Here is a 17,128-nt window from a genome sequence, read left to right as displayed (position 1 = left end):
TGGTGCTGTACTTCAGAATATGTCTTGTTGAAAAGATGCTAACTGACCTATCCCATAGTTATTTACTAGAAGAAATAGAAATGCCAAATTGTACTGGGCGGGGGGGGGGGGGGGGGGGAAAGACTGGTTCTATTTAGATTCCCACAGGTAAGATGAGAATTTTTTATAAAGAGTTACAAATCCCCCAATGTCTTGTTCCATACTTTCTTCAGGTCTGTCCTTAGGTGTCACCTTTGAAAAGAAGTTGTCTTTGCCCCATACATATGCAGCTCCTTTACCTTGATATATTTTTCTTCCTGGTATTTAATTACCACTTGATAGTTCAGATATTTTTGTGTATGTATTTGTCATCTCTCTGCTTCTACAAGGAGGTAAGCCTCCTGAAGATACAGAGTTTGTTTTGTCCATAACTAGTATGTAGAACAATATATATTATAAGTGCTCAGCAAAGTTATCTGTTAAATGAATAAATGACAGGGAAGCCTTCAATGAATAAAGAATTATTTAGGGGTAAATATAAATCACCACATTTACACTTTAGGTGCAACAGATAGCTTTTTTAACAGTAAGAACAATCACTCACATTAGTACCAAATGTTCTCCCATCTCAACCTCCATAACTAGAGACGTAAACTTAATAATACAGTTTTAGAATTCTTTTTCCTTCATTTATTGTCAAAATGAACAGGATGATGTCTAACTGTATATGGGGATTTTTTTGTCGGTTTTTTGTTCTTTTTTTTAATAAGGGGAATGCTTTTCACTGAATGAGTTTTAGTGAAGGGCTTCACCACATATCACATTTTACAGTTGAAAATGCCTCAGATAGAACTAACTCTTGGTTCCAGCTAACAAGGTTTCTAAAAAGGAAAGCAGTTACAATTACTGCCTGAGTTATCTGCGAGCTGCCAAGGAATTCACGTCAAAAGATTGCTGGGGCACTTACTGCTGGGGCAGGAGGCTTCTTTAGGGCTGGATGACATCGGCTGTGCACAGAGCTGACAAAGGCAGTCCCTCCCATTGAATGTGACTCGGTCTCCGGGTGGAAATGGGCGCCTGGAGACAGAAAGACAGCACTCTCAAGGTTATTCCAGCAATGTCATTCCTTTTCCTTATTCATTCTATGTACGTCTCTCCATTGCAAAATCATTCCTGGAGGAGCACCAGCCAAAATGTCTAAACTGCAGGCTGAACTAAACCGGCCTGCTGGAGTGCACTGGTTCTATGGGCAACCAGGGAGTGAAATGGTGTGATTTACCACTAATGAGTGGAAGGATGGCCGAACAAGTCACCCACCAAGGCACACGGAAGAGTAAATTTCCAAATGGAAAATACTTCATGAAGAAACATTTTAAATGCCACAAATTCCGACTCAAGCGTAAGGCCACTCCCTAGGAGAACTGGTTACAGGCCAAGCATTAACTCTTTCAGTCCCTGGGACTGTGCCTAGACCTACATGACAATTACACTGAATTAGACTTCGCCCTGGACATTTGAATGGGTGAAGTGAAGGTTTCATGGTGCCTAAGACTCAGTCTCTTAGAGGCAGGAGGAAATATGACATGCTGTAGATAAGAAATATCTGCTTAGAATTAGTATTAGCTTCTTTTCAGAAAGACAATTTTCTTTCACAATAGACATACAACAAATATCATAATGTTTTGCAAAAATATTGCTGTCTGCATGTCGTTCTAAGTTTCTTCTCTTTCCAGTTTAGTAGGCAGACGGTTTTTTTTTTTCAAGTAGTCATTAATTAATAGACATACAACCAACGGTGTCCATGGCTGCTTATCTGCAATTGTCCAATTTGCCAATAATCTTCATCATGAGTTTTCAAGCGTGTGATATTGTTCAATTAGGAAATGAAAACTCATAAGCCAAACATTCCACAAATCTCACCATCAGAAGCAATTACTTAAGAACACATTTAAGCTTCTTGACATCAGTATTTATCTTCACAGCTGCTCACTCTCCTTTACATTACCCCTCTGTTGCCTAATAGTAACTAACAACACACACACATGTAAACTTGGACTTAACTCCACAAATGTGCTTGGTACCAGCCATAAAGGAGAACTCTGAAGTCTTGCACCCACAAATTTTCAAAGTTGTGAGGCAGGGCAGTCTTCCCTCCTCTTCTAGTAGTGTCACTTTTCAGATTATACAGAAGAAGCCCAGAGAAGCAGAGAAGTTGTGACTTGCCTTGACTGACTGGCTCAGGCGGCCAGTCCGCAGGCAGCTGCCGTGGCATCCCCTGACTCAGAACTTGCTCCCTCCTTAGTAATCAGAGTCACACTCAGGTGAACCTCAGTGAGCCTGCTGTTTCACACTCATAAATTAAACCTGAATGAGTCTCAGATTTGCTCTGAAGTAATGTATCAGAGAGGTGAAGGTACATAACTAGAGCAAGCACAGGATCTTTTACCTCTGATCAGGGCTGACCTGGGTGAGGCAAGCGAGGTGCAAAATTCGCACAGGCCTCGCTCTCAGGGGCTGAGCCTGCGTGTGCATGACCGAGAGGGAGGGCATCCTAGTCCTGGCCCTGCCTCTGAGCTAAGCTCATTATTGCTGTTTTTTTATCCTTGAATCCCACACAGATCCTTTATGGGACAAGCTGGAGTCCAGTTCGCAGTATGCAGCTGGATCTTTTGAACTTTGAGCTTTGTAATTTTATAATTGAACCTTTTCCATCCTTTCTCCCTTCCCTATGTCCCCTCCCATGGGGATTCACTTCCTTATGCTATTGGCATGTATGTCTGTGGTAAAGAATTGGATTGAGATTAGAGATGTGAGTGGAAATTTTAGCCTTACAAAGTTAACCTGGTAGAATCCCTTACATTCTGAGACTCAGAGGCACTCATAAATAGGGATATTCCTATTAATGCTGAATTCACAGATTTGTTGAGAAGGTTAAATGAAATTCTGTAGGAGCGCAATTTGTAAACTGTAGTATAGGCTTCTGACTCAGGTGGAACTGTCATCACTCAGCAGCAGCACTGCGGCAGCGAGAGTGAGCACCTCTGCCAGCCCAGAGGTCCAGGGACAGGGCTGTAGTTAAAAAATTTTGTCCGTTGTCACCAACTTTTAAAAGATGACCCCTCAGGACCATAACGGGCTCTGAGGGTTCATCTGGAGCAGGGCTTCTGGACCTGGCAAGTAACACCATACTTGGGAATCCTCCACCAACTACCAAATCAGCATGAGGGTTTGGGAGGAGGAAGAAGCTAGAAAAGGGGATTTTAAGAGAGCCCCCTAAAGGATTCCAATGATCAGCCAGGTTTGGGAAGCCACTCTTCTCTAGTCCACAGCCTCTCATTGTACAGATGAGGGAATTGCCTTGGAAAAGTTAATTCATGTAGACAGGATTAGAACTCTGTGTGCTACAACCTGTAAGGAGAAGTTAGGGTGAAACTTTGCTTTTGACTAAATATGGAAACTTTTCTGTCCATTAAGCCAGAATAGAGAAATGCGCTAAAAGCTATAAAAAGTTATTAAAATAATTATTATGAATATTTCATCTAAATTTAATTATGATTTATCCATCAATATTATCTTGTTAATTAATTATATACAGTTAAATCTATCCTTCTGGGGTTTATCTCTCTTTGGCTTAGAAACACAAAACTCTGAAAAACAAAGTAAAATCTCTCTTCCGTACCATACTTTTTAGAAAGATATAAAAAAGCGAAACAGACAACAATCAACACCCCTACAAAATGCATGGGGATTGCTGGATTAGAATCAATTAATAAAGTAGCTGACCCTTGTTGGTGAATCTTCCAGTAGTAGTATAGGAATCAAATCCACCTTAAATTCCACAGTATATAGTTCTCAAAACACAACATCAACAATGAAATGACCATGTCTTCCTACTCACTCTTCACAATTTCCTTTTTCTCTTTGGTTATTTTAATTAAGCTGGTTTTTCAGGTTAGATTTAACCTTATAGATGATTGATGCTTACAGAGCAGAGGTGGGCAAACTTTTTCCATAAAAGGCTAGATTGTAAATATTTTTTTTAGGTTTTGAGGGCCATATGGTCTCTGTCACAACTACTCAACTCTGCTGTTGTAGTTCAAAAGCAGCCATAGACAGACAGTACATAAATAAATGGGTGTGGCTGGGTTCCAAGGAAACAGGCGTTGGGCCAGATTTGGCCCATGGGCCATGGTTTGCCAACCCTGTTACAGAGTAAATGAGACTTTTTAAAAACACATACACATACATACACACACAAAGAATTTATACTTCCAAATAAGCTTTCTCTTTCTAAATACTTATGCCACCACGTGCCCCAATGTTGTCATTGCTCACAATGTTTTGAGGTTCAGCTGCTTTCAGACTTGGTTTCAAGCCACTTAAAAACAGTCATGTTGCTCCCTAGTGAACATCATGTATACAGTTTCTCAACTAAATTACTTTCGCCCAAGACTGATAATACAGCAGGCAGAAACCTAATGACACATCAGAAAAAAAATGTTTTAAGATTTAAACATTACTCAGGCTTAAAGATGTTGTATCCCAAGTTTTGTCGGCAAAACCTGGTATTTCTCTGTTGGGGAAGCAGTTGGCTTTAGAAAAATCATAACTTACTTGCAGATGGTACAAGCAAAGCAGTTGGGATGGTAGGTCTTGCCCAGAGCCGTCACCACCTCTCCTTCCACGAACTCCCCACAGCCATGGCAGCGTGTCCCATACATCCGCTGGTAGTCCAGGGTGCAGAGGTACTCCCCGTTCTTTATGAAGAAACCCCCTTGTGCCAGGTCACAGCCACACACTGTAGAAAGACAAGTTCACATCTGGATCAAGGAAACTCACCAGCAACCCATATGTCACCATCTGCCAAGACCCCGGGCAGCAGTTGCCTTCGACTGAATGCTGGTTGCTTGCTCTATGATCTCAATGGTTTGGGGCGAGGGGGAGGGGACTGGTACAAAGAGCTATTTATTGTTGGGCTCTGATTTCTTTCTTGCCTCCCTCCCCTTTCTTTCCTCTCCCTTTGGGAGCAATGCAATATCTCATACAAGTAAAATGCATTGGCTAGGTCTCAAATGCTTCTGTGGTATGTCTAAGATTCAGAGGTGATCTAATAGTCTTTGATGGAAAGATACCCCTGGTGAAGACTGTTGCAAATATGAACAAAGGTGTCCTTGGCAGTGCTATTTAGGAAAGGTGCCCACTGCCTGCCCAAACAATTGCTTGGTTTTGGCAAAGACTGTTACTGAGATGAGTAATAAATTCCTACTCTCCCAAAAGCAGTAGCTGAAATGTCCAGTTTCCATTTTTTCACACTCTGGAAATATTTTCCCATCGCTATGCTATGAACGATTCAGATGTTTCTCTTTGTGCAGCAAATACGACAAGCCAATTATTTATATATTGTAGTGACACATAAAAATAGGCAAAAGAGGAGAGAAAAGGAGATGGGTCACAACCTCAGTACATACAAAAGAGGATGCTTTGTTGTATCTGGGTTTGGGCGTCTCATTCAAAGCTGTGCAGCTGTGGATTCCAGGGATGGTACAGATTAAGGAGGCCCTGGAACGCCAGGAGTTGGGTCTGGTCCATATGTTCAGACAAGACCAGAGCAGGTCACAATAACTTGTCCAAAAAGCCTAAATCATTACCTGAAAGTAAAGATTTTCTGATCCTAAGTGATGCGAAGCTATGGCCAAAGCTGGAAATCCCAAACCATAGCCTCTCTATTCCTAAGTATTGGGTGATTTCTATTAACATTAAGGTCCTGAGAATCCAGAATTCCTCTTGATCATTCCTGCAAGTAACTGGAATAAGGACTCAGCGGGGTTGGGGAGGAGGTGAGTTCAATCCCTAAATTACTTTCCTAAGGACCTTCCAGAACATTTCCAGGGGTCTGCTGATTAACTCCCATCTATTAATGCGTCTCGATGAATTAGTGCTGAGCATAGAAAGACCTGACTCCCTCACCCTCAGTTACTAGGCTTTACTAATTTCAAGTGATTAAAGATGTTCAAGGTGACATAGAAACGACAAACAGGATTTCCTCTGTGGATTCATCAGTCTCTCTTTAGAGCAACAAACCATAGCTATGACCTCCTTCTTTGCAAACAACAATAAGTAACCCAAGATTATGGCTTGAGTCCATCGAGCCTGAAAATGACCACCCTATAAATACTACACTGATCACATTACCTGGAAAAGAGCTCGTTTACCACCTGCTGCCTCCTCTAACCTGCCAGTGCCTCCTTCTGGCCCCACTGTTCTCACACCTGCTTCCTTTTTGCCAAACATCTCCTGGGGGCCTAAGGAACTCAAATATGGACTAGCCTCACTGACTGCAGACTCCTTCAGTAGCAATCAACACAGTCTGTTTCTATGTATACGTCCTATTTTCCCATAAGACTACAGGTAAGAGTCCTCATCATTACTTTTTAAAAATGTTTCTTCAGAACCCTCCAACCATGGGATTGAAGATAATTCAGGGAAACACAATTTTTGCATTGGAGCCTGTCTCAAACTTGGCAGATCCCGCTGATTTCACTCCTCAGTGACACCAGCAGTTCTGTGACTCAGTCACTCTTCCAGACTTAGGTATTTCTCAGTAATTCATTTGCACCACTAATAATTCCCTTTACGCACTCCCCCATCCCCTAGGCTTAGTTTACAAAAATCACAGATCCTTTATAAAAAAGATCTGGAGGCAATAGGGTAATCTTCACATCAATACAGATTGTTGAGAGAGTTTCAAAGCTGAATCTAAATGTTTCAGAAATTCTTTGCAGTTACTGCTTCCTTAGAGAACCTCTGTGCAGCCTTTCTAGTTCACAGGGCTTTGTGCAATTGACACATACTCTCGTTTGTTAATAAAGTCCTGGCTTGTATTAACCTACGACAGCTGTATTTATAAAAATGACTTTGAAACTACTGTTGGGAGATGCCAAACCACAATCTAACTATGGCCTTGTGAGATTTGATTTGGCTTTGTCCTTAAATTCAACGCTGTAGGCCACACTGGCTTGCAAAGCTGGAGTGTTATTTCTGGTGGTTTCTACAACAAGGCAACTACGGTTTAAAGAGAGACTCGCAGAAGCAGGGGTCATTAAAGGGCAGGCAAAGTTGAGAGCACACAAGAAGTGAGAAGGAAAGCCTATGCCGTTAACATTTATTCCATTTCCCAAGAATGGACTAGTTAGAGGGGAATCTCGACACATCCCTCTTTTTCCTCCCCAGGCTTTACTTACCAGCTCCTCCCACTCCTACTCCTCTGACCCTCCTTCTTGTCTCCTCGCCAGACCCTTAAATGCAGGAAACTCCCATGGACGCCTTCTCTTCCTCTTCATGCCTTCCCAGGAATGGTTTCCATCTGTCTCATAGCTTCAACAATGACTTTGTGCAAAGGATTCTCGAATAAATGCCTCTTTTGCCCCATCCCCAAGCCTCAGACCCCTTCTTAGCTGCCTGCTGGGCATAGACAGACATTATGCACATCTCTGCTCAACATCCCTGACACCCTCCCCCCAAAGAAAGCCTTCTACTATTCTCCTTCTTGTTCCTCTTTTAATAAAATGGCAGCACCATTCATTCTCTTACCCTTACATGCAAAATTTTCAACCGGCCACTAAACCCAATCCATTTCCCCTAAGATATTTCTTTGATCTATTCCCTTCTCTGCCTTCTCACTGTTACTACTCAGATCTCAGCCTTCAGAATCACTCTCCTGTATTGAAACAATTTTATTTTAACAGTGTCTATAATGACAACTGGAAACAACTGAACTGCCATCAGTAGAGCAAAGGTTGAAATAATGGTACCTTCAGTTTATGGAATTGGTCTTAAAAAGAATGAATTAAATCACCATCTAAAATCCAGAGAGCTGACCATGATAAAATGTTAAGTAAAAAGAACAAATTTTAATTTCATTTTTAAAACCTACTTATGTTTTATGAATAAGGAAATGTGAGTTCATACAAACATAAGATTATAAAATTGGTTACATCAGGAGGATAAAGAATTATTCACTTTTTCTTTATATACCTATGTGTCCATTCACTTTTTTTTAAAGATTTATTTTATTTATTTCTCTCCCCTTCCCCTCCCCCCCCCAATTGTCTGCTCTGTGTCAATTCACTGTGTGTGCTTCTGCATCTGCTTGTATTATCAGGCAGCACGGGGAATGCGTGTCTCTTTTTGTTGTGTCATTTTGCTGCGTCAGCTCTCTATGTGTGCGGCACCACTCCTGGGCGGGCTGCGTTTTCATGTGGGGCAGCTCTCCTTGCAGGGCGTACACCTTGTGCGTGGGGCACGGCACTCCTTGCACATGGCAGCACTGTGTGTGGGCCAGCTCACCACACAGGTCAGGAGGCCCTGGGTATCAAACCCTGGACCCTCCATATGGTAGGCAGATGCTCTATCAGTTGAGCCACATTCGCTTCCCTCCATTCACTTTTAATAATAAGGAGTTATTAAGAAAAATTATCCCATAATTGGAAGAATGGTAAAGAGAGGGACTGCATGTTCTTTCAATGTCACATTGGAGCATTGTTAAACAGGCCAACCCAAGGATTATTTCATTATCCAAGGGAGTGGATCTATGTTTGATGAGCTCTTGACTATTAATTAGGTCCAGAGTTTGTGAAGTTACATGTTAACTGGTAGATTTTGTCCAGTAGAGAGGCAAATGATTTGTCGGGTTTTATTATCTTGTAGGACTGCTACCTGACATCTTATCCCAACATTCTTTCCTCGATGCCTACTTTTCTTTTGAACTGGTTTTACCATCTTGCTAGTTCCCACAGCAATGAGTTGAATAAATCTTTGATCCATTTTCATTCTATATTTGTATGAGTCATATATTTAACTTCTGAGAATTACATGTTGAAAAAGGTGTTAATCTTTTTAACCAAAAATATCTAAAGATGAACATTAAAAAACAACAACAACCCCTTTGGTCTGTTTTATATTAATAGCTGAGCAAATAGTTTTAAAAGGTGGCACAAAGCAAAACTTTCACATACAAATGATGACCAAATCTCGATTAACAAGGTCAAACTTCAGTAGGATACATTTAGATTTTCAGCTTTGAGTACTTCATTTGTCTTTGCTCTAGTTGAAAGTTAACATATGCCCAGGGAAAAACATACTCCTTTCATAAAAAATAGAACTTCCAGTGAAAGAGGTCAATTGCATTACTTTTTTTCAATGAGCAGTTATTGAAAACATGCCCACTCAAGGCTCCACTACTCTGCCACTACTAGAGCCCACGCAAAGCCAAGTGCCTTGTTGCCCTGATGCTCTTGAATTCATACGATTAACTAGTCACACAGGAATATGCACATCCAGGCAACTTTATAAAAATTTGCAAAATTATTAACAGGCACATTTCAAAATCCTAAATCTTTTTTTAAAATTAAAATTATAAAAATACTATGGAACAGGAGGAGAGCAAAGATACGGAGGCATCAAAGAACAGTGATAACAGAACAGCATTTTAGTAGTATGAGCAGGGCTGTGGTAGCAATTATTTTTTCAACCTGCTGAAAACAGTTGCATGTTATGTTCCAAAAAAAATCACTTCTGTGACAATCTGCCTGCCTGTCTACTAGTTGGCATTGCCAAAAATTTAGGAGAATGGGTGACACTTAAAAATCTGCCCAAAGTTGAATTTAGGGATAAAATGCAAAAGACCTTTTCTTCATTAATTTCAGTGGCAGGAATATCTCTTTGCTGTGCTGCGTCTCTCATTTGTGTTTTAATCAATTCCTACTAATAAGAGTGGGAAGAGATGATAAACATGATCAAGGTTTTTAGCAACACAAGACTTTTAACTGGGGAGCCAGAGGCCTTAGGTGGGTCCCCTCCCCTCCCCTCCCCTCCCCTTCCCTCTTCTTCAGGGCAGGCGCTTGTTGCCTGGTCTGCCCGTCTGCCAGCCAGCCCGCCCATCACACAGCACGAGGAGCCCTTCCAAACTTGCCCCGAGATATGGCAGCCTCTTGTGGCTGTGGCCTGGGTTACACCCCTTCATTTCCAGGTGACAAGGGCCATGTGCTCCAGAGGTACTGCTTTCAACCTCGGGCCAGGTCAAAGCCCAGTTCCACCCTGCCTGAGGGGCACCCTCCTGGGCTATCCTTTGCTAGAGCTGGGAGCAGGGGAGATGCAGGGGACAGAACAGCCCCGTAAGCACTTCCTGCCCTCCTTCTCCATCTAAATTTTGAAAGGGCTATAATTCATCAGAGATGTGATTCTATTCATTTCCTTAAATCCTGTCTTCATAAAGAGTACAAAGATAGACACTGACAAAGTGTCTTCCCAAATCACCAAAAATTCCATTATCATTTGGTTTCTGATTTAATCAAGTTGTGCTCTGAAAACCAAGATACTATTTGTTTTTAAGTCCTACACACTGTGCTCCAGCCCAGAGCTCAAAATAGCTGAAGAGAGACCTATAAACAATCAGTGAGGAGGCAGCTTCCCACAGAAATAACTATTTGTTAATGCATCATCCTGGAATCAAATACTAAGCCTCAGAAATATATTTAAATCATTTTTACATAAACATATAAATGCACATCAAAATCAATGATCGCTTCTGGTAACTAAGATGGTCAGAAGCTCAACCAGATGATAAAATGGGCCTCCAAAGCAAAACATTTGAGGGCTCATATTTATTTTTGGAGGCAGAATTTATAATATAAGTGCAGAGCCTTGGTTGGAAGGGAATTATTTTGGAACCTCTATTTACTAATAAAACATTTGTCTATGCAGTAAGTTAGTCTTTAACATTTGTTGTGGATCTTCATATGCAAACAATATCAATTATTTTAGCTCAAGTTAAGTAAAAAAGGCCTTACAGAAAAATTGCTACTCAATGGGCAATTTTCTTGTGCCTTCAACAATGTGGCCTGTAATGCAAAAACAAGTATTAAAGTCTTCTATAGTAGCATTGATTTACTTTAAAAGTCAGAACTATTTTTTTTTTTTTAATTTAAAATGGCCTAAGGGGTGAAAAGCTGCACAAGAAAGGGCTGGCTATGCGAAATAGGATCTTGCTTACTCAAGAGAGGTACTTATATCTCAAACTAGGCTGCATGTTTCAATTTGGGCCCCACAGGTCAATTTTGTTACAGCCTTCATCCGCTCTTCTCCCCTTCCTCTTTTAAGTCCTCCAGAAAGAGCTGGAAGATGTTTACGAACCCCTGGGCACCAAGAAGACAGCCTGAGTGCTAGTTACATGTGTATCTGTAAAACTGACCCAACAAAAACGGATAAAAACACAGCTGTATCACCGTTTTTACCAGCAACCACAAAAAGCAGCTAGAATGGATCTTTTTCTCCAGTTTCTCTCCACCCAGTCCACCCTGTCCACCTCTCCAAGTTTGTAATGAGAAAAGCCCTGCTTTTACCAGGTGGCTCTCCGGCTGCACTCTGCCAAACGCTTTGATCTTACACATAAGGCCCCCAAATCTTTCAAATATCCACTCCCTCTGCCGGATGGGCGCCTCCTCTCACCTCCTGCCAATGCCCATCCCATCCAGCCTCCCTGGCCCAATCAAGATTCCACCTCCTGATGAGGCCGACAGCCTGTACCAGTCCTCCAGGTTCTGTGTCCCTGGGACTCAGAACAATTGTTGAGATTTGGCTCTTAATATACATTACCTTTAACCCTCCAATTCTGCTTTTGGATTGCAAGCTTATGCTCTTTTACATCTTCCCCAATACTTTGAGAAATGGAAGAATATTGTCCTTTCCCCCCATTCCAAATTGCTTTAAGTTGGGCTGGTGTTTGAACAGCAAGGGCGCAGTCGAGCTCCTTTAGCACAGCATAAGGTAAAGGGCCTTTTGGTGTGACTCTGAGCCAGTCTTTGCTCCTGACAACACCTACTGGCACCAAGACAGTGGTGCCACTGCAGTAACTCCACCCCCTGCTCAGCTTCTCTGGGGCTTACTTTTCTGAACTTCCATAGCAACTGAAAATGACTGCCATTCAACTCAAGAGATCATTTCAGTTCATGCGTACTACGTTATGGGCCAGACCATCCTCGTGCTCTGTGTTTAGCAGGGCCGTTAAGGCCCTGATTTCAGAGACTAAAACTATGACTAGTTAAGCACCCCACTGATTTAAAGTGGATGGGAAGAAACAGGGATGGTGTCGATAACAGGGTAGCTACGGGAGTAATTAAAAGGTTGGGAAATCCATTTATATAAAAAGTAAATATAAATCAATTTATAAAGATGAAAAGAGATTAGTGGTTATGTAGGTCTGAGGAAGGAATGTAAGGGGTGTGGAGTCTTTCTTTCTGGAGTAAAGAAATTGTTCCAAAATTTTTGAGATAATGAATGTACAACATTGTGATTATACTAAAAGCCATTGATTATACACTTTGGATAGAACAGCCAGAAATAGCAGCTATGTACAGTGGCAGACGCATAGAGAGATTGAGAGGTGAGGAATTTTCTTGTCTGTTTTATGTTTATTATTATTATTACTGAAATAATGAAAATGCGCTAATAATGACTGAAGTGATGAATGCATAACTATGCGATTATAGCAAATACCATTGACTGTACACTTCTGATGAACTGTATGTTTATTAATACATATTAATAAAATTGACTTGCTATTTTAAAAAAAGATTGGGAAAGAACTTAGGAAAAAAACAGATGGAATTGGGATCAGGTAGAAGAAAGAGATTAGGAAAATAATAGTCTTTAAGTTTATGATGGGCTATTTTAAGGAAAATAATAATCAGATCTTTTCTATCAGAGGAGGATAAAATGGGAAAATGTTTGTTTTACAAGTTCCAAGAGATGAGAGTTAGATAAGTCTATGACTACACCTATAAAGATAGTTACAAATGAAAGCAGGTTCCCAAGGAGGCTGTACAGTATCTTTGGTTAGGAAATATTTATGTTGGATAAATGACCTTTCTATCTAGGATAGCAAGTGCATATCATTTTAGATATGGGCAATGTGAGAATGTCAGCTTCCTAACTTTAAATCTAGTTTGAATCACAGACATTACATTGGAATGAAAAAAAAAAAAGAACAACCATCAAATTCATTTTAACCATTTCCCAAAGTTCCATTTGGAAAATGAGGTATAAATACAAAGTGTTAGTTCTTATAGCATACAAATCAGAAAATACAATTATACTTTTTAAAAAGCTATCTGTCAACCACCACACCAGGGAACTGAGAATGCCTCCAACTGCCAGCAGAATTGCATCCATCATCCATGTGGGATCTAAGCCCCCTCTTGATATAGAGGTGGAGTGGTCATCACCATCCCAGGGTCCAAAGGATAGAGGAAAAAAATATGGATTAGAGTGGACTTACTGATATTCTACTATAGAACTATTGAGACTAGGAATGGAAGAAATTATAGCATTGATGTGGAGAAAGTGGCCACGGTAGTTGCTGAGAGCAGGGATAGGGAAGAAGAGATATGATGTGGGGGCATTTTTGGGACTTGGAGTTGTCCTAAATGACATTGCAGGGACAGATGCTGGACATTATATATCCTGCCATAATCCACTGAATGGACTGGGGGAAAGTGTAAACTACAAGGTAAACTATTATCCATGTGGTGCAGCAGTGCTCCAAAATGTATTCACCAAATGCAATGAATGTGCCACACTGATGAAAGAAGTTGTTCATGTGGGAGCAGTGGGGTGGGGGGGGGTATATGGGAACCTCTTATATTTTTTAACATAACATTTTTTGTGATCTATGTATCTTCAAAAAAATACGAGTGAAAAAATAATGGGGTGGGGAGTGGAGTATATGGGAACCTCATGTTTTTAATGTAATGCTTTTTGTGATCTATTAGCTTTTAAAAAAAGATAATTAAAAAATCAAATTTAAAAAATCTATGCAGAATGTCTAGAAAGATGGGATAAGTGCTGATTAACTCATCTGCTATTTTATTGCCAAAAAAAGAAAAAAGAAAAAAAGCTGTCTGAACTTAGAAAAACCCTAAATCTGTCTATTCACTACCACCCCCTATTTTTCATCCATTTTATCCCATAAAAATCCTTGAGTGTTATAAGTGTACCTATTATACATGGGGCAATCCTACCCTGGTAAACATCCTACAAACCATAAGATGGCAAAAATACAAAGTGTTATGGGAGATGTGATGTTTTCCCCTAGCCCTTTCACAGAACCCACTTTTTAAAAATGGAATAATTCTTGAAAAACATATTCTAAGTCACTGACATAAGTAAAAGGTGGAACTTGAGTTTTTTAATAATTTTAGAGAAATATGTGAAAAAATAATTCTGACGTTCATGGGCTGTCTTGATGGAATCAACATTATGGATACGAGGAGCAAGGGATTTTAAAAGCTATTAAAAGGTATCATTTTCCACAGCCTCTGACACATATCTAAGACTCACATTGCTAAGTGGCACCAGTCTCTCTTAAAACAATTATGTATGTGGATCTCTGCCCATGCTACCTCGAGGAAAGATCTTACATGATCTGATTTTTTTACTTTCCACAGACACCCAGTGTTCAGAAGTCTCATTGAAATCATGTGCTATAAATAAAACTCGTTCCATTCTGAAAAGGAATAGCTACAAAAATTTATGGTTTAAAATGCCATCTTAGAAACAACAACAGAAACATCGTGGTTCTATTCATTCCTGGTAGAAAGACTGTCCAAATTAGGGCCAGCGTCAATTCTAGGTACACCCCACCCTCACCCTCCAATGAATAAGGCTGCCCCTATCCCTGGCCACACCTGGCATGCTCCCCCTTTCCAGTTCCAGGAAGGTCATTTAGTTTTCCACAGCCTTCATGCCCATCTCACTCCCTCCTTGGCAGCATCCCCCGACCGCTGCAACCTCTGACTTTTGCGGAGCCTCACGTCTGGACCGCGTAGGTGCCCCTGGCCTGCCAGCCGTCATGTATCCACTTGCAAGCCTTGCTTCCCACCAGGTCACAGGTTCTTTAGGGATAGGCATCGAATCACACACATCTTTGAACCTTCCATAGCTTAGCACAGTGGATGGACAGATGCTAGATGCTCTATAAACATTTCATAGGCTCAAGATTTATGCAAAAACAAAGTCACTTTTGGTAAGAACACCTATCTGCTCTTTGGAATAATGAAGCCCATTTAGTTGACTTTATGACCAGGAGGACTTAAGTGGCCGTGCTATTTTCATCCTTTAGATATCAGCTCAAATGTCTCTTCCTGAATGGGTGGGGCAAGGGGGGCCTTTCCTGACTACCTGCCCCCCCACATACACACCAAGGCCTTCTTGTTGTACACTCACATCACTTATACAGTCCCTTCTATTTTCTCTCTCTTGCACTGATCATAGTTGGTAAGTCATATCCGTGTGATTATTAAGTGTCTGATTTCTATCACTAGGAAGGCAGAGATTATGCCTAACTTGTATTCCCAGGGCTTAGCATAGTGCCAAGTACTCAAAGAATAGTTGTTGAATAAACAAACATTACAGTTTACACACAGAATTTACAGTAAGCCCTATAGGTTAGCCAATGTATTTGTCACTGACAGTCATTTGGTTTCGGTTTTCAGCTTTGACCTTATGGATGCAGATAAATTATATAATACAGAGTTCTACCCTTACTCCTTTTGCCCCTATCAGACATCATAAGACATATCTGGATGCCATGACTTTTCCTATCTCTATAGTAACAATCAGGGTATGCTTAGAGTGTGTGCTTTTATATCTCCTGTTTAGCATTCCATAACTAAATTCTTTACATAATGAGGCTGTTCTGGGGGGAAAAAAAGCCCAATTTAGGGGATTTTATAGGTATACTACAAGGACCATGAACAGATACTCCTTATCTAGTGGGTTCTGAATCAACACCTTTCTTTTCTTCTTTTTGAGAACCTCCACTTTCTTTTTTTTCCATTACCTCACTATATAAACATTCTTGGAAAGACAATTCAGAATAAAAGGCTATCAGTGTCTCTTCTCACAGGAGGCCCTTGTAAAACTGTCTCCCAATGAGTCAAGTTCATCATCTTGATCTTTTGAGCAGGCTCCCAGGTCTTTCCTAAATACTCCAGAAACTTTCAGAAGTTTCTGGCAGAGAAATGGATCTAGGCATTATTCTGAAAAATGCCTGAGATAAACAATTATAAGGAGCCAATCCTATTTAGAGAGCTACTTAGAAGGCAAGGCATTTATAATCTGTCCCTTGTTAGAAGTCACTCAACCCAGAGAAGAAGCTAACAGAGACACTCATAGTTGGGAGATGAATGCCTCCTGTTTGTTTTCAGGTTTCTTATTCTCTCATAGAGTATGTTACACAACCATGATGTGGATGGGAGGCAATGCATTAAAACCTACCATATCCCTGGAAAACCATCAGAGAATTAACAGATAACATTAAACATCTTTAAGTTAATGGAATCATTGCCTCTAATGGGCAAGAATCAGAAACAAAGTACTGAAGACAAAGAAAAGCTCCATCCGGAACCCTGTGGCTATGTTTTATTCCCACTGGGTTATTACAAGGAATAGCAGAAGCTTTGGGGAGCTCCTTTGCATTTAATTATAGAATCCACCCCTCCGTTAAACTACTTTCCTCATACCATTACCAAAGGGTACATTTTCCAAGGTCACAAATGGAAATTAGGCTCTACCGTCTTCAGCACTCAGGTCCTGCCTTTTGCCCTTTCTCAGGGAAATTTCACACAAAATTGTAACTTCAGCCATTATCCAAATGCTAAAGTCTCCTAAACCCTTCCCAACACAGATCACTATCTCTTGAGTGCTAAGCCTACTGGGTTCTGGATTTACCACATGGACTCACCCTCAGTATCTTCCAAAACGAACTTATCTCTCTCCAACACCACTCCACCAAGTGCTCCTGTATCTCAGAGGCAACTCTATCCATCTACCCCCAAAAAGCCCAACCGGAACCTGGGCCCTTCTTCACTCCTGACATCTAGCCAGGCAACAAATCCTATCAGCCCGTGTCTCTCAAATCGGTCCCCTATTCTCTATCACACCTGCTGCTACCTCAAATTATTGAGCTTACCATATACCTCCAGCTTGTGCCTTATACATCTCTTCACCACAGCATTTATTACTCAGCACCATAAATGTTGCTTATTTAAATCTTTTCAAATACCCTGCAAGTTCTGAGGTAGAAGGAGGTGAA

The 17,128-nt window shown here is 40.8% G+C and overlaps 1 protein-coding gene across 12 annotated transcripts in view; it reads right to left on the bottom strand.

Annotated features, from left to right (window-relative positions):
- Positions 1 to 17,128, bottom strand: part of ABLIM1 (actin binding LIM protein 1) — a 316,566-nt gene that overhangs the window by 125,449 nt on the left and 173,989 nt on the right. For all 12 annotated transcript variants that reach the window (XR_009186072.2, XR_009186068.2, XR_009186063.2 and 9 more), the window contains exons 3-4: positions 4,594 to 4,777; positions 947 to 1,056 (exon numbers count right to left, since the gene is read on the bottom strand). Coding sequence is in view for 1 of the 12 variants with exons in the window: in XM_058298332.1 (XP_058154315.1) it covers positions 947 to 1,056; positions 4,594 to 4,777 (294 nt within the window). In the remaining 11 variants the exon portion in view is untranslated. The remainder of the gene's footprint in view (positions 1 to 946; positions 1,057 to 4,593; positions 4,778 to 17,128) is intronic.

The sequence above is a fragment of the Dasypus novemcinctus genome, chromosome 6, assembly GCF_030445035.2.
Source record: "Dasypus novemcinctus isolate mDasNov1 chromosome 6, mDasNov1.1.hap2, whole genome shotgun sequence".
Taxonomy (NCBI): Eukaryota; Metazoa; Chordata; class Mammalia; order Cingulata; family Dasypodidae; genus Dasypus; species Dasypus novemcinctus.
The sequence above is the reverse complement of the archived record's forward strand: the minus strand, read 5'-3'. Positions and strand labels throughout refer to the sequence as shown.